The 18,834-nt window shown below is 40.2% G+C and overlaps 1 protein-coding gene across 7 annotated transcripts in view; it reads right to left on the bottom strand.

The window, feature by feature from the left end:
* The window catches only part of DCAF5 (DDB1 and CUL4 associated factor 5), a 91,433-nt gene that overhangs the window by 58,992 nt on the left and 13,607 nt on the right, over positions 1–18,834 (bottom strand). For 4 of the 7 annotated variants that reach the window (XM_086320059.1, XM_086320064.1, XM_086320061.1 and 1 more), the window contains exons 2-5: positions 6,257–6,400; positions 3,709–3,745; positions 2,624–2,763; positions 744–873 (exon numbers count right to left, since the gene is read on the bottom strand). In XM_086320059.1, coding sequence (XP_086176185.1) covers positions 744–873; positions 2,624–2,763; positions 3,709–3,745; positions 6,257–6,400 — 451 coding nt within the window. The remainder of the gene's footprint in view (positions 1–743; positions 874–2,623; positions 2,764–3,708; positions 3,746–6,256; positions 6,401–18,834) is intronic. The other 3 variants (XM_086320060.1, XM_086320066.1, XM_086320063.1) reach the window with 1 other exon arrangement.

Raw genomic sequence — 18,834 nt, 5'->3', positions numbered from 1 at the left:
TCATAGGTGCCATAAAAGGTCATCTCCCCCCCGTGGGATTTAAGGAACATGAAAGAGATTCCTACTTGCCCCATCCACATATTTCTCTTAATGATGTCTGATATTCCCCCGTAAGTGATTTGAATCGTCGGCTCAGAATTGCCCTAAGAGTACTCTTTAATAGTGCAAACACAGGGGACACACCCCTAACACTGTGGCGGCGGTCTTAGCCTTTACTGTTGTAGTCACTGGTCCTTTGGAGAAATGGAAAGAAAAAAAAACTTCCTCCTCACAAAAACACACTTAGGTGAATACACAATGTAATTCCCATGCAATTTGGGGATTCACAATTCTCCTGAAGTTCATATCCCCTTCAGTCTGGGGTTAAGAATCCCCAGTTCAGTAGTAATGAGTTTAATAAATCACCATAATTCCCCTTCCATGCATCTGGGGAACCATGGACCTAAAGATAGAAGGCAGTGCTAAAGCAAGGCTTTCCCACTGCAAAGTTTGCCTAGAACTGACCCTGTCTAGAGCCTAGACTACAATTTATGACTTTTCCTTAGCAAGGAGTGTGGATATCTCACACTGCCTGCCCCTTGGGAATAGAGTTCTCCTGGCTTCAGAGAAACCCGGATACATTAGGAGATGTCCAACCGAGATCAACTGCCAACTAGCTTCCCACAACACATGCTGGCTGATTATATTTCTTGAGAGTTCAGGCAGGGAAAAGCGGTAACACCTTCTGAATAAAAGGAGCTCACCTCTGAGGTTTTCGAATATCCCAGAGTCCCACTCCTTCCTTCGAATTGGCTGTGGCCAATAACCTGGGCTCCACAGGGTTAAACATGACACTGTGAAAGGCTGATGGATAGTTGGCCAGGCAGAAGGGCTCTGTGAAGAGAAAAATTCTGATCAGTCCACTTCAGGCACTTCTGGGCCAATGGCAGGTAGACAAGGAGTGTGAAGGCAAGGAAGAGCACAGCCTTAACAACTACCACTAGCATGCTTACTCACAAAGTCCCCACAAGGCCTGGCACACACCCTCTGTACACAGAAAGTCTGAACACAGCAACTTAAACACATATGCACGAAGTTTAAGCTATAATATAATACTGAGAAATACACATAGCACCTATTTAGATCCCGTAACAAAACACAAATGGTCATTGTAACCAGGAAGGTAAGCTGTTTCACAGTAAGTAAAACTGAATTCCTCATGAGCTAAAAAAAATTCACACTCAATTACTGGTAGTATTATTATACCTTAATCCAAATTTACCAGCTTTAGAAATTAAGTTTTATAACTATATAGACTTAAAATAACAGTGCAGTTTTTCCTTCTGGCAATACTGTTCCCTAAATTGAAAAGAAAATGGCTTCAGTCTAGAATTTTAAGATTTCATTTCCAATGTTGAATACTTCAAAAAAAAAAAAAAAAGGACGTCTAATACTTGAACTTCTCTTGCGTCCAGCCAGCACCTATGTATATCAACCTCCCCTAGAAACCCTGTAGCCTCTTGCATACACTAGCTGGCTCCGGGTGAGGAAGGAGCCACTAGGCTGCCTGGGAGGACTCAATCCTGTGGAAGTTGTTTAGAAGCCGAAGGCGGAAAGCACTTCTCAGTCCATGACTCCGTACAGGCCTCTGTGGGGGGAGAGGGCACAGGGAGTGCTCAATCATCTCAGCCAGGAGGCAGTCCAGACAAAGGGGAATTTCATCTAGGAAGCAAACCATTACATTCAACCATAGATGCTGCTTTGGCTACCTTATCTTCCTGACCCTAAGAATAGGCTTCTCCTATAGCCTGAACCTCAGTAATGAGCACAGACCAACATATTAAATGCTCCGCATATAGAATAAAGACTCAGAGCCTGCCAGACAAGGCAGGCAGGATAGTAACTTGGGTACAGAGGTATGGCGCTGACAAAGCTGCACCAAGAGTGGGGCTGTGGGTGGCACTGAAGGTATGCTGGAGAAAAGAGCCTTTGAAGATAGAGCGACTGAACTCTCTCTGCAGGAAACGAGCTGAAAAGGTGAAATTTCCTGAAGAACTTCAGAGAAAGTCAACAAGACAAATTCTTCATTTTACATTTCAGAGATGCAAAGAAAACATTCAGAAGAGGAACTCACCCAGACAATCCCCCTTAAACAGAGTGTATCTGCTATAATTTTAAGTTTCTATACACAGTTAAGGTGAGGGTCTGTGGTTCTTCCAGCAAAATAACAACCTTGGAACTAGGATGCAACAAAGTGCACGATGCCCCACTCTCTTAAATAACCAAGAACATGCGCATTTCAGCACCATGCGCACAGCCGGCCCTTGTGGCTCCCCTCCACCAATGAGGCACCACACATTCTATTCCTTGGGGCTACCTCGCAACAAGACACTGTGGTGTTTACACCACTGCAAAGGTCTGTGGACCACAAGTGACTGGAAGAGGACTGGCAAAGGTGCCTCACTTCTGACTACTGGGGGGGTAGGATGGGACCTCCAGGGACACACATTTATGTCCCCATGAGAGTTTCCTCTCCCTTTACAGCACTTCTGCCCAGGTTACTCAAGTCATAAACTGGATCTGTGATGAAGCTGATATCAAACTCTGCAGCACAGTCCAGCTACGTTGTGCACAGGGGCCCTACCTCCATGGGGAGATTCCCGGATGTCCCAGATGAGAACCCGGCCATCATCGGAGGAGCTGGCAAAAATGTTGTCATTCACAGGGCTCACTGACAAGCCATACACCGCATCTTCATGAGCGAACACATCTAAGGTCTCACTGCTGAGAGACAGAGAGCAGAGAGAGGCAGACAGGCACACACATACACACAAAAATAGTGCAGAGTCCCAGCCCTCTAGTTCCTAGAATGAAGCTCTCTTCATTTCCAGGAGAAAGCCAACCCAACTAACCCCCCAAAAAATACCTACTTTTTTACTAAAAAGTAGGTATTCAACTTTCAGGTTAAAAGAAAAAGGTATTATTAAAGAGACAAGACCTCACAACAAGTTTGTTTTTTGCCCTGAGTGTATTTAAAAGTGACTCAAGGGAATTCCCTGGCAGTCCAGTGGTCAGGACTTGGTGCTTTCACTGCCAGGGCCCAGGTTCAATCCCTGGTTGTGGAACTAAGATCCCCACTGTACTCCTCCTCACCACGTGCCCACCAAAAAAGTGACTCAACATATGAGTTTCATGTTTTGACTTACTACAGACTGCATCTGCTTGTGTACAGACTTGGGGAGTGGTGCTGGATTTCCAAAAAGTGAGGGAAAACAATAAAGCAGCCCTGATGCCAGCAAGGGAAGAAGAGGAATTCCTGATGTCTGGCATGTGAGAAAATGCATGGCCCAAAGCCAGGCTGCCTCAGTTCAGATCCTAACATCACTTGACCTTAAGTTACCTAACATCTCCATGCCTCAGTTTTCTAATTGAGATCATAATAGTACTGCCTCATAAAATTACTGTGAGGGTTAAGTGTTTCCTTCCCTTCTAACCTTGCCCTTTAAAATTTCACCAGAAAACTATAATTTTATAGCAACTTTGTAAATCTTTTTATAAATCAAAATTTAGTTTGAAAACTATTACCGAAATCTTTTTTTCAGCAAAAGACAGTTGATTTTATGCTATTTACTTCAAAAAAAGAAGAACTATTTTGGTCTAAAGAGATAACTGCCTTTCTTCATATGAAAAACAGAGTTAATCACTTCCACATATCAACAATCTATTTACCTTTCAACATCATGGAGGATAACTTGCTCATCATTTCCTGTAAGGGAAAAAGGAGACATTTGACAATTCCTGCAAAGTGGTCCCGTTCATATTACAATTCAGTATGTTAAAGATTTCAGGGAAAACAAATGGACAAAGTCAGTGTTAATAAAAATTAAGAGTGTTAATTAGAAAAAAGGTTTATAAAAATCATTAAGGATAGAATATACTTATAGAGAATTTTAAAAAGCATAATAGCAACTAGAAATAACAAAATAACAATCTTCAAAATGCATTATCCAATGATTAAAAAAACAAAACAATGGCTCTTCAGGAAAAGAGTAAGTGATCATTGGCAAATCAATCAACTACTCCAAGCTATGTTTTTTTCATTTGTTCTTTTTTTTTTTTTAAACAAAACATTCATTATCCGTGAGACCTGGAATAATATCTGTTACTTTTCTATGTCTCAGCACAACAGGAATAATTGTGTCTACTTCATAGTAGTTGTGAAGATAATAGTGTAAAAGCATTCAGACTAGAACTAGGCCCCCCAACAAATGTTTGCTACTATTCACATCCTCATCTTTTATAACATTAAAATTTAATGATGATTTAATTAAAATTGGATGATGATGATGATACTAAATGAAGGGAAAGTTTTTATCCACAACTTTTTTCTCTTGCATTCTCTTTATTCCATCAAGGCATCTACGAATACTATACATTCATGATATGTATAGTCTTGCCTTCAAGTGGTTTATACAGCTAACAAATAAAAACTCCAAAATGAAGACAGCAAAAAAATTTCCCACTCTATGCTAAAAGTATAAGCAGTAGAGATGTGGCTAGGTCATCTTAAAGTCCTCCCTGTAACTCTATTGTGGGTTCATATGAAGTAAATCAAACCCGTGTTAATGCCTTATAGGTAACAGGCACAGTGTGAAGTGCTGAGGATCTGAGAGGAATAAGTGAGGAATTCACAGTCTACCTGCACGAACAATTAACAGTGATAAGATGGGTTATCTTATAGTGATATGCTCTACCATGGGAACACAGATAAAGGGGCAATTGTGTCCTTTATGAGCAGGGTGAAAGTACATGGCAAATATGTTTTTATGGGAAAGGAGACACTTGAATAGAAACTCAGAATTCTAACCGATGGAAGGCTTAGGGTAATTGGTGGGGTTGGACAATGATTATGGCCTGTGGAAAAACAGTAATGGCACTTAAGATGGCAAGTGACTTAGGAATCTAGAGCACAAGATGCAGGGGAGGAAAATGAGGCCAGGCAGGGAGACTGGGTTCAGACTTTATCCTGTGGACAGACACTGAAGGTCAAAGGTTCACAGGACTGATTCAACTTTTCAAAGAAAACTTGTATAAGCAATGAGTAAGAAGATACTGGTAGCAGAAATCACAGAAGGACACTACAGTAGTCTAGGCCAAAACTGAGGACCTGAATCAGAGTAGTAGGTACAGCAACAGAACAGAAACTAAAGGATGAATATGAGGCTTTCAAAACATTAATAGCTGGTGACTTATGAGATGTAAAAATGACAGAAAGGCACGTTTGGTGCTGATTTTGAGATTTCTATTAGATTGAACCATATAAAATTGTCATTGTTGTAGGTTGAAAATGCTTCAATGTCAGCGGTTCCTTAAAAGTTAAACCTAACAATTTAGATAATTACTTGAATGGTGATAATAACTGAGAAACGGAATCCATGAAACAAGAGGAAGTATTTGTGCAGGTGAGAAGAACTAAAATCTTAGTTTTAGATCTGCTGCATTTAAACTACTTTTGGAACACAAGGTAGATATCCAGTGGGGAAATCTGCAGCGCAGAAGAGAAAGTGTTAGTCGCTTAATCATGTCCGACTCCTTGTGATCCCATGGACTGTAGCCCACCAGGTTCCTCTGTCCATGTAATTCTCCAGGCAAGAATACTGGAGTGGATTGCCAGTCCCTTCTCCAGGGGATCTTCCCAACCCAGGGACTGAACCCAGGTCTCCTACACTGCAGGAAGATTCTTTACTGTCTGAGCTACCATGGAAGCAGAAGAGAGGTCAGGCCTAGAAATGTAGTGGTCAGACAGGAGTGTGATTGATGGATGCCATCAAGAGGCTGGCTTGACTGCAAGCCATTCCAGTTATACCCCAACATAACATGTTTTCAAAAAAGAGCCACTAATGGGTCATAATACCAACTGGAATCAAAACCTTTAAAATCTTTAAAAACAGAATAGAAAAAAAAAAAATCAGAGTGAGTCACACATAGTAAAGTTAAGTACTCTTTCTAATATGTATCTGTGTACCAGACTGCAATGTGAAGTTTTCTACCAAAGAAGATAGAAAGAAACAAGAGCAAAGGAGAGAAAGGACAGACAGACATTAGTCTGATATGTGTATCTAAACTGCTATCATACAGAGAAGACAAGCTATGGGAAACCAATATTTCCACAACTCAGTGGGCTAAAAGAAAGGAAATTTGGAGTAATTTTAGCTCTCCTTTATCTGAAATCCCAGCCACAGTCAATTTCCCAAGGGGAAATCTCCCTTCTGCTCACCTCCAGAGAATACTTTGGTGTTCCCACTGTTGAAAGCCAGGCAAAAAATGTTGGAATGATGCTCTCCTTTCAGCTGTATGGGCTTAACTCTGGAGTGGATAGCTTGTTCCATGTGCCATAGTAGAACCCGACGATCATCTCCTCCTTGAGAGGGGAGCAAGAATCTAGGGTTAAAACAGCTGGCATTTCAAGGCTGATATTTCATTTTTCCAGCCTGAATCCCATACTTTTCAAAACTGCATCTCCCCACCTCCATGAGACTCTGATGCACATAAACCCAGGACTCTATCCCCTTAATCTTCAGTGGACATGTGGCCTCTAAGTCACTCACTCTTCCCCAGGAATTACATCTTGAACAGACACACAGAAATTCCTGAATTTTCAGAGACCCAGTCATTTACACATTTCTTCATTTGCTACCTAAAATTCTTCCACTAAAGTTTCCCCACTTTTTTTCTGGTCTAACAGAACCTGAGTTGCTTTCTACTGCTTGCAAAGAACTCTAAAGAAATTATCCCCGAATTTAAAGCATAACAGTTTTCCAAAGCACTCTCCTTGATGAGATCTCATTGACTATGGGACACTAGACAAAGGATAACTGAGGAACTGCCTGTCACAGCAGCAGGATCAAGACAGAACTTGGCTCTCAAGAAGCTCGGTCCAGCTCTTTCCTCTGCACAACTCTCTATAGTCTGAGTAGAATGAGCAATATTCTACTGCATGCGCCAGCTCCTAGAGAATGAGAAGATACATGTTCTACATATTCTTTATTTTTGCAAATGCATTATACATGTCTGGAAGGATGAACAATGGACTGTTAAAAGGGTTTACTACTTCCAGGGAGTAGGATTAAAAAAGAGTTAGAACACATGTTAGAAAGTTTTTACTTTTATAGATTTGGCATGGCTTGACTCTTTATAATAAGCCTATATTATATTCCTAATAAAAATGTAACTTTCAACAGGGCAGAAAAATAGTAAGTTCTATACTTCAGCCTCCCCTTCTCCATTCAATATAATAGCTACAAATTGTATCACAATCATACAAAAGCGTACCACTAGATGCAACCACTAAATCAATAAGTCTATAAGAATTAACACAGAAAGATGACCACAGGTCTTTGTCAGGGGAAAAACATGAAGTGTAAAATAGTATGCATACCAACATCCTTTTGTGTAAAACAAATTTTTAAGAAGCTCCATGACAGCAGGAACCTTGTCAGTTTTGTTCACTGCAGACTTTCTAGCACCTAAGTGAATGCCCCAAGGAGTAGACACTGAATTAACATGCTTATGCTTGCATGTCTATGCTTGTATTTGCATATCTAGATGGCTGTAAAAGGAGTTGTTTTCAGTGGACACCACTTCTAGGCTAGGGCTACTGGGAGACTTTTCACTGTGATAAAATTTATGTAACAGAAAATGCAGCATTTTAATCATTTATGAATGTACAATTCAGTGGCATTAAGTACATTTGCAGTGTTGTGCAAACATCACCATTATCCATCTCCAGAACTTGTACATCTCCTCAAACTTTTAGTTTGAGTACTGTACCCAATATTTATTCTGTACCCAATACACGGTATCTCTCCCCAGTGCTCAGTAACCATTATTTTACTTTCTGCCTCTATGAATTTGATTACTCTAGGTACTCCCATATAAATGGAATCATGTAATATTTGTCCCTTTGTGTACGGTTTAGTCACTTAGCATTAACATCTTGAAGGTTCATCTATATGGTAGCACATATCAGAATTTCATTCTTTGTAAGGCTGAGTAATATTTCATTACACACATATCATTTTTTTAAAGTTCATTCATCCATCTATAGATATTTAGGTTGTCTCCACCTTTCGGCTATTGTGCGTAGCATTGCTAAGAGCATATGGATGTATAAATATTTGTTCAAGCCCCTACTTTCTGTTCTTTGGGTATATACTGTTGGAAAAATCATTATGTTTTAATTATTACTTTATACCTTCCTTTACTACTTGATGTTTTGCCATAAACATATTTCCTCTTTTAGTTAAAAAAAGTAGAAAATAGAGTAGCCAAATCAAACTTATTCTCCCTCCTCCAGAAAGGAAGTTGCCTTCATTCCTTGAGTTCCTTTGTTTCTTGGGATTCTTCTTCCTTCCATTGTTGGTCAAAATCAAGTTGTGTCCTCCTCCAAAGTATTTCATTTATCTACCAGAATGATCCCTTAACTATGACCCACAATGTTCTTTGTTTATGATTTGCCTAATTCAACTAGGCTGGCCTGGGATGGTTATTTAAATCCCATATCTCTTATAAAGTTAAAGTCATGAAAATAAAGTTTGGGGGTTTGTTTGTTTTATTTTAATGGAAAATGGCATAAAGGGGTTTTCCTCCCTATTCACAGATTTGACAAGCCACGGGCACTTTAGCTCTACATAGTCTCTCCTCTCTCTGATTTCCCCCACGGGCACTTTAGCTCTACATAGTCTCTCCTCTCTCTGATTTCCCCACCACTTGAGGCCACAGGTCAGAGACTTGGCACTGTTTTTGCTACTCTGTATCTTAGAGAAATATTTTTCTGTGCCCACCTCTGTATCAAAAGTGCAAATTAAAAGATAAAGAGGCCCACATGTTTCTTCCACTTATTCATGTTTCTAATCTAATCTCTCTGAGCCTGACTTTCATCAAATACATACCTAGGATCAGCTTTACTCTCATGGGTTTTACGGACTATAAAGTCAACTACAAGAGAGTTAAGTAATTTGCCAAGGTAGTAACTGTAAATAAAATGGTTGGTTAATCAAGATTCAAAGGGCTTCCCTGGTGGTTCAGCTGGTAAGGAATCCACCTGCAATGCAGGAGACCTGGGTTCGATCCCTGGGTTGGGAAGATACCCTGGAGAAGGGAACAGCTACCCACTCCAGTATTCTGGCCTGGAGAATTCCATGGACTGTATAGTCCATGGGGTCACAGGACTGAGCGACCTTCACTTTCACGATTCAAAAGGAAATAGTTAAAAGACTCCATAGTCCCCACTCTCTTAACCACTATTGTAGATTGTTTGCATTACAAAACAAAAAACAAACCATAACCAACAAAGCAAATTCAGTTGATGAACAACTGAAGGGATTCTCTGCCTTGGTAGCACAACTCAAAACACAGTAGGTAAAAATAAAACAAAGGACCACAGGAATAAAAACAGAAATCAACTTAACTGGAGTTAAACAGAGGGAGCAGAGACAGGGACCAAGAAGGGACTGCCTGAAATGATAAAAGATTCTAGTAGCAACACACAAAACTGATCATGGCTTATTTCAAAGAATACACAAGAATTTCTACAAATCAGTTTTGAAAACCACTAGGAAAAGAGGCAGACATGACAACTCACAGAAGAGGAAAATAAAATGGCAAATAGATATTATAGAGGATCTCAACCTCTAAAGTAATTAGAGAAATGTAAATTATAGAGCTCTTCTTTCAAAATGGCACAAAGAAATGTACAAGAATGTCCACTGCCTCACTGTTCATAATAGCAAAGAAAAAAAAAAGTAGGTAACACAAATATCCATCAATATATGAACAATAAAAACAATTGGGATGAAAATACAAATAAAATCTAAGCTCAGTGGAACCACTACCCAGCATTTAAAACGAGCTAGATACATGTACCAAAATGAATAAACTTTGAAAACCTAATTTTAAGTAATAAAAACAGGTTTCAGAAGGATATGTAAAGGAAAACATTAAGTATATATAAACATGCAAAACACCACCATATTATTTAAGAATAAACACAAACAGTAAAAGGGGACCTCAAATGTATGTGTAAAATCTTGTTTCTTTTTTAAAATACTAAGATTAGAAGCAAATTCAACAAACAACCAACACACTGTCAAATTCGGTATATCTCTTCCTATTTAAATATGGCATGACATTGTTATATCTTTTAGGTATAGCAATGGTATTGTGGTCATGTTAAAAAAGAAAAAAAACTTATCAGTTAAGGATGCGTTCTCTAATGGGGTTAAGTGGTGAATGTCTGGAAGTTCCTTTAAAATATTCCAGAAAAAAAAATGGAGGTGAATAGGTGATAAAATATTAACTGTTACAGATGGGTATACTACATTTTTGTATATGCTTGCACATTACCAAAGAATTTAAAATATATATATTTTAAAGATTTTTTAAAAATGTGGACCATTTTTAAAGTCTTTACTGAATTTGTTACAATATTGTATCCTTTTTTATGCTTTGGTTTTTTGGTCATGGGGCATGTGGGATCTTAGCTCCCCAATCAGGGATCACACTTCATCCCCTGTATTGAAAGGTGAAGATATAATCACTGGACCACCAGGGACATCCCTATATATTTATATATATATATATATATTAATGTTCATGATAGAAAAAGAAAATAAAACTCTCCAGGATGCGCCGGGATATCCACAGAAAAGAAATATAACTGAGGGAACCTCTGTGTTTCATTAAGATATCAACAGGCAGCACAACCTCTCTCTGCCAGCAGCACGACCTCTCTTGAACTGCACTAGCATTAAAAAAAAAAGTTCAGTAAAAAAGGAAACAGAATATCTATACCTATGCACTCAAAGTCATAACCATTCTCAACCAAAGAATCTTCCCCTATCACCCAGATTATCTTTAATCTTCATTTTGGATTTAATTTTACAAAATAAATACTTGGGGATTTAACATGAATGGTTATTTGTAGAGTGCCTCAGGATCATGTAAAATGATGTGTTCTTAGTACCTAAAATGATAATGGCAGCCCAAGTCCACAGGAGACTGGAATCACTGAGGCAGAAATCATCCCTGTGACAGGGCCTGCTTCCTCTGCTTGCCCTCAAGGGCAGTGTCAGAAGCCGCTAGGTGCACATTCTCCCCGACCCTGCCCCATTTCCTCAGGCAAGGTATTAAGAGCCCTGTACAAAGATAACACTTTTCAACCATGTGTTGGCAAAAAACACAAAGGATACAAACTGAGGCATTATCTGAAACCGTTGGGCTGCTTTTTAGCCAGTAGAGGGAGCAGAACAGCTGTGCCCAAATTTCTGACCCCAAAAAGCTAAGGAGAGCTGATGAAGCAAGGATAGATCAGTTTAGAACGTGAAAAAAGCTCTACAGTTTCTACAGTTCTGTCTCTGTGAGTCATCTGGTCAGTTCAAAAAGGACAGAAGTTGCCTGTACCACTTACTACCTATGTACCTTTAGACAGGTTGCTGCTGCTGCTAAGTTGCTTCAGTCGTGTCCGACTCTGTGTGACCCCAGAGACGGCATCCCACCAGGCTCCCCTGTCCCTGGGATTCTCCAGGCAAGAACACTGGAGTGGGTTGCCATTTCCTTCTCCAATGCAGGAAAGTGTAAAGTGAAAGTGAGGTCTCTCAGTCGTGTCCGACTCTTAGCGATCCCATGGACTGCAGCCCACCAGGCTCCTCCATCCATGGGATTTTCCAGGCAAGAGTACTGGAGTGGGGTGCCATCGCCTTCTCCGTCAGACAGGTTACCTCTCTAAATTGTATCCTCTCATCTGCAAAACTGAGAAAATAAGGACCTATTGTCTATAGTGTTATTGGACTTCCCTGGTGGTTCAGATTATGAAGAATCTGCCTGCAATGTGCTTGATCCCTGGGTCAGGAAGATCCTCTGGAGAAGGGAATGGCAACCCATTCCAGTATTCTTGCCTGGCAAATTCCATGGACAGAGGAGCCTGGCGGGCTATAGTCCATGGAATCGCAAAGAGTTGGACATGACTGAAGCACAAACACATGTTAGGATTAATGATAGATCTGTGTGAAAGGCTTAACCCACTGCCTGATAAATAACACAGGTAGATAAATGTTAGCTAATGTGTTAGCTAATTATTATGCTATTTGAACTAAAACAATAGCTAACATCAGTTAAACCTACTCTGGGTGAGGGACTATCCTAAGGGTTTTACATGTAGTGGATCTTCTAATCCTCTTAATAACCCTATGAATCAGGTATTATCCAGATGAAACTACAGAAAAACTAAGTAACCTGAAGGCACACAGCAACCAAAAATGTGAGCTGGGATCTGAATCCAGGTAATCTGTCTCCAGAGATGGTGCTCCTTACCACTATACAATCCAGCCTCTCAAGTACACAGAGGCTAGTCAGCAAAGCAAACGAGTGAAACTTGCCAGATTAAACAGCAAAGGAGAGATTACACAACTTTGTTTAAAAGAAAGCCACTACTAGGCCAGAGGAGTATAGGCTTAAGTCATATCTCCCAATGGTTTAAGAGAAGACAGCACCTTGATTTTCGCAGGCTGAGTGCAGGCTTCAGTGCAGGCTGCATGCAATTAGCCAATGGAGAGGTTAAAACTGGGTGATTTGTCTAAGGTCACAAAACTGGGGTCGAATGGCAGTTCCCAAATTAGGGAACTCTTTCAAGAGAAGACTCTACACATGGACATCACCAGATAGTCAATATCGAAATCAGACTGATTATATTTTTTGGAGCCAAAGATGGGAGAAGCTCTATACAGTCAGCAAAAACAAGAGAGGGAGCTGACTGTGTCTCAGATAATGAACTCCTTATTGCCAAATTCAGTCTTAAATTGAAAAAGTAGGGAAAACCACTAGACCATTCAGGTATGACCTAAATCAAATCCCTTAAGATTATACAGTAGAAGTGACAAATAGATTCAAGGGATTGTATCAGATAGAGTGCCTGAAGAACTATGGATGAAAGTTGGTGACACTGTACAGAAGACAGGGATCAAGACCATCCCCAAGAAAAAGAAATGCAAAAAGCCAAACTGGCTGTCTGAGGAGGCCTTACAAATAGCTGTGAAAAGAAGACAAGGGAAAGCAGAGAAAAAAAGGAAAGGTATACTCATTTGAATGCAGAGTTTCAAAGAATAGCAACAAGAGGTAAGAAAGTCTTCCTCAGTGATCAGTGCAAAGAAATAGAGGAAAACAATAGAATAGGAAAGATGAGAGATCTCTTCAAGAAGATGAGAGCTACAGAGGGAACATTTCATGCAAAGATGGGCACAATAAAGGACAGAAATAGTATGGACCTAACAGAAGCAGAAGATATTAAGAAGAGGTAGCAAGAATACACAGAAGAACTATACAAAAAAGATCTTCACGACCCAGATGATCATGATGGTATGATCACTCATCTAGAGTCAGACATCCTAGAATTTGAAGTCAAGCAGGCCTTAGGAAGCATCACTACAAACAAAGCTAGTGGAGGTGATGGAATTTCAGCTGAGCTATTTCAAATCCTAAAAGATGATGCTGTGAAAGTACTGATATGCCAGAAAATTTGGAAAACTCAGCAGTGGCCACAGGACTAGAAAAGGTCAGTTTTCATTTCAATCCCAAAGAAAGGAAATGCCAAAGAATGCTCAAACTACTGCACAATTGCACTCATCTCACACACTACTAAAGTAATACTCAAAATTCTCCAAGCCAGGCTTCAACAGTATGTGAACCGTGAACTTCCTGATGTTCAAGCTGGTTTCAGAAAAGGCAGAGGAACCCGAGATTAAATTGCCAACATCCGCTGGATCATGGAAAAAGCAAGAGAGTTCCAGAAAAACATCTATTTCTGCTTTATTGACTATGCCAAAGCCTTTGACTGTGTGGATCACAATAAACTGTGGAAAATTCTGAAAGAGATGGGAATACCAGACCACCTGACCTGCCTCTTGAGAAATCTGTATGCAGGTCAGGAAGCAACAGTTAGAACTGGACATGGAACAACAGACTGGTTCCAAATAGGAAAAGGAGTTCGTCAAGGCTGTATATTGTCACCCTGTTTATTTAACTTATATGCAGAGTACATCATGAGAAACACTGGGCTGGAAGAAGCACAAGCTGGAATCCAGATTGCCAGGAGAAATATCAATCACCTCAGATATGCAGATGACACCACCCTTATGGCAGAAAGTGAAGAGGAACTAAAAAGCCTCTTGATGAAAGTGAAAGTGGAGAGTGAAAAAGTTGGCTTAAAGCTCAACATTCAGAAAACGAAGATCATGGCATCCGGTCCCATCACTTCATAGGAAATAGATGAGGAAACAGTGGAAACAGTGTCAGACTTTATTTTTCTGGGCTCCAAAATCACTGCAGATGGTGACTGCAGCCATGAAAATAAAAGACGCTTACTCCTTGGAAGGAAAGTTATGACCAACCTAGATAGCATATTCAAAAGCAGAGACATTACTTTGCCAACAAAGGTCTGTCTAGTCAAGGCTATGGTTTTTCCTGTGGTCACGTATGGATTTGAGAGTTGGACTGTGAAGAAGGCTGAGCGCCGAAGAATTGATGCTTTTGAACTGTGGTGTTGGAGGAGACTCTTGAGAGTCCCTTGGACTGCAAGGAGATCCAACCAGTCCATTCTGAAGGAGATCAGCCCTGGGATTTCTTTGGAAGGAATGATGCTAAAGCTGAAACTCCAGTACTTTGGCCACCTCATGCAAAGAGTTGACTCATTGGAAAAGACTGTGATGCTGGGAGGGATTGGGGGCAGGAGGAGAAGGGGATGACAGAGGATGAGATGGCTAGATGGCATCACTGACTCGATGGACGTGAGCCTTGGTGAACTCCGGGAGTTGGTGATGGACAGGGAGGCCTGGCGTGCTGGGATTCACAGGGTTGCAAAGAGTCGAACACAACTGAGAGACTGATCTAATCTGAAAATCACTGCAGATGGTAACTGCAGCTATGATATTAAAAGACGTTTACTCCTTGGAAGGGAAGTTATGACCAACCTAGATAGCATATTAAAAAGCAGAGACAATACTTTGCCAACAAAGTCCATCTAGTCAAAGCTATGGTTTTTCCAGTAGTCATGTATGGATGTGAGAGTTGGACTATAAAGAAAGCTGAGTGCCGAAGAACTGATGCTTTTGAACTGTGGTGTTGGAGAAGACTCTTGAGAGTCCCTTGGACTGCAAGGAGATCCAACCAGTCCATCCTAAAGGAAATCAGTTCTGAATATTCATTGGAAGGACTGATGCTGAAGCTGAAACCCCAACACTTTGGCCACCAGATGTTAAAAACTGACTCACTGGATCACTGGAAAAGACCCTGATGCTGGGAAAGATTGAAGGTGGGAGGAGAAGGGGATGACAGAGGATGAGATGGTTGAATGGCATCACCGACTCAATGGACATGAGTTTGAGTAAACTCCGGAGTTTACTCAGGGTTTACTCAATTTACAGGGAAGCCTGGAGTGCTGCAGTCCATGGGGTCGCAAAGAGTCAGACATGATTGAGCGACTGAACTAAACTGAACTGAACTGAAATTAGGGAGAAAAAAATCAAATGGTAAGTGCAGGCAGGGGTGGAGAGAGAAGGTGGTATCACATGAATTTGGCTCTTCACTACAAAGAAGTAGCCACAGGAGTAATACTTCTGCTATTACTCTGCTCTTATCTAGTATCTTTATCCTGAAAATAATTCCACTCATCTACCGATTATCTCATTTTTCCACATATCCGATTAAGTAAGGTAGAAAAATTATCCCCATTTTAAGGATGTGAAGAGTAAGGCAATGGTTTGCCTCAATGAAGGAAGCCTCGACTCCTAGTTTGAAACACTTTACACTAAGGGAGAAGCAGAAATTAAAGTCGCAGCAACACCCTAAAGAGACAACTAGAACACTGGGAAATAAAATGGTTTCTCTAAAATCAGATCACTAACAGCAGTGGAGTTTAATAGAATTAGGGTCTTTAAATCCTAAGCCAGCACATCAATCCCTAGAAAATGTCTCTACTTCCTAAACAGAAATAGAGGGGAAAAAATCCATATCAGAATCACAGAAGAGAGTCCGAAGACACCTAACAGATCATCTTCTCCAATTTCCCCATTCTGCCAACGAAGAAACTAAGGCACAAAGAGGCAAACTCCCCCGTCCCAAAATACACACCACCAGTCAGAGGCAAAGTGGGATTCAAATCCAAGATGACTGAGTCCAAAGCCCGTTTCTCCTAAAGTGTAGTAAGCAGAGGCCACTGGATGATTTCAGACAGTAGAGAAATGACTTTAATAATTATGTATTTTAACGTGTGTTAGGGGGAAAAAACTTAGCATATTAAACCCATGATTTCACAGACATTATAGTAATATAAAGTTTCCTTTCAAATACTGTTTTAAGGAGTCAATTTAGAAAAAATGCTAAATAGCAAGGTGATATATGAAAAAAAAATGAAGAGAAAACATAAAACAGCAGAGGTGGCCTAATTTCAATTTAATTTTTTTAAATATACACATATAAAGACTAAATAAAGTATGTCCCGTATGTCCAAAATGGTCATCCTGAGTAGGTGTGATCTTTCTTTAAATATCTATTTTCCAAATTTCCCATAATTAATATATGACATTTAAAAAACATGAATAAGTGGGAAGTCTGTCTTATAAGTGCCATAATCTGATAAATTGTATGACTCAACAGGAAATTCTCAATAGTAAAGTATGGGAGTAGTGAAATGTCAAAGGGCAAAAGCTCCTCAAATAGAGCTGTTGAGTGCTCAGTCGCTCAGCTGTGTCTGATTCTTTGTGACCCCATGAACTGTAGCCCGCCAGTGGAATTTTCCAAGCAAAAATACTGGAGTGGGTTGCCATTTCCTACTTCAGGGACTCTTCCCTACCCAAGGATGGAACCTGGGTATCCTGTGTCTCCCACATTGGTAGGAGGATTCTTTACCACTACAGCCACCTGGGAAGCCCCAAATAGAGCTAGGGCAACACTAAAAACAGATTCTCTGGGCCTCAACAACGGTAAGAATTTACAGGGAATTTATGAGAGTGGACGATACATTCATTTTGAGGTATTCCCAGACCACAGACTGTCCTCATGTCCTGTCTCATTTCTGCCATAGAGAACTAACCTGGACAATATGCTTTCCCGATTAAAGCATAGATGGTCTTCATTCATTCTGCGAAGCTTCTTATTTTTACTTTTTTCTGTGTTTAAGAAAACTGCCTGCCTAACTTTTGCAGAAGCAAGGAACAACACAATAAAGTTTTCTTTTACCCTTCACAGGCAATTTCTAACAATTAAACCAATGTAGGCACCAATGCTTAGTCCCTCCAGGAAGGTAAACAGAGAGGTCAACTCTAAGACTAAATCAAGTTGACGGTGGTTGCCAAACATGTCAGTTTCAGTTGTTTCTTGCCGTATGTCTAAGGCAAAACATGCTGCAGCCACCTATGGCAGGAAGCCATAAAATATTAGTATTTGGTCATCAAACATAGTTAAGAAATCTACAAAAAAAAAAAAAAACAAACCAAAACCCACCAAAACTATCCTCAGAGACTCCAATTAGTTACCTGGCTTTAAGGAGTAATGCCAAATACACAACCAGAATTTAGATACAAGACTTTAATGGAAATTTAGAATGAGGAAAGTTGTATAACAAGATTTTGACAGGTATCTGGATTTGCAAAAAATTCCTCCTCCTGAGTAACGTTCTTGGAAGACTTTTTAAAATAAGGAAGTATAGGCAGGCTAAGAATTAAAACTAGAGAGTCAACCAGATTGACAGTCTGCCTCCACCCTGGAAAATCTCTACTACTCATCTGCAAAATAATGAGGCATCATCAACTTAATAAAAACAATCCCTTTCAGAGACAATAAAACTGCAGAGAGAATGTACTGGTGGAGTAAGTCACTTTGAGGAAGTCCTTTATAAATGCAGAACCTATGTTCCCTGCTGAGGGACCACGTCAGAAGACCCAGATTTTAATCTTGCTTGCACTGCTTTCTAGTTGTGAGCTACTGGGCTAATCATTTTACCTCTTTACTCCTTTATGTTCTTACATGTAAAATTAAAGGGGTTCAGTTAGATGATCATTAGTTCTTTTCAGCAATAAAACTGCATGATTCCACAGGGGCAGAACATCAGCAGCCTAAGATCACAAGACGGGTGAAATCAGGCCTTTAACCCAGGTCTCTTAAACCTCTTCAATGATGACATTATATGGCATCAAAGACACTCTACAGCCAACTGCCCACATACCTGAAAAACTACAATATCTGAAAACTCTTCACAGGGCCAACCTATACACTTGAAAGTCAACTTTCATTCCAAATGTACCTGGTGCTAGACAGATAATCCACAAAACTAAGCCTTTAGCATGGTTTCAATATCTATATCACATCACTTTGGGTTAAAAACACCTCAGGAAAAAAATTCCAACTCAGTGGAGAATCATTCATCAAAATGCCTTTCCTCAAAATCAACTCTGCAAAAAAACCAAGCCACAGGGAGAGTTTTTTAAAAAAGAAAGGAAGGGGACTTCCCTGGTTGTCCAGAGATTAAGAATCCACCTTCCAATGCAGGGGACACAGGTTCGATCTCTGGTAGGGGAACTAAGATCCCACAGGCTGCAGGGCAACTAAGCTTGAGCACCACAACTGGAGAGAGGCCCGCACACTGCAAATCCTAAGCCCGTGTGCTCTGGAGCCTGCAAGCTGCAAACAGGGAAGCCTGAAGCCGCTGCAATGAAGACCCAGCACAGCCAAATATTAAAGAAAAATAAATAAATAAAAAGAAAGAAAAAAGAATGTACAAGTGAATAGCAGGACAAGAACTATAAGAGG

This window comes from Bos grunniens, chromosome 10 (assembly GCF_055505025.1).
Source record: "Bos grunniens cultivar Pamir isolate PY7600 chromosome 10, Bosgru_T2T1.0, whole genome shotgun sequence".
NCBI lineage: Eukaryota > Metazoa > Chordata > Mammalia > Artiodactyla > Bovidae > Bos > Bos grunniens.
The sequence above is the reverse complement of the archived record's forward strand: the minus strand, read 5'-3'. Positions and strand labels throughout refer to the sequence as shown.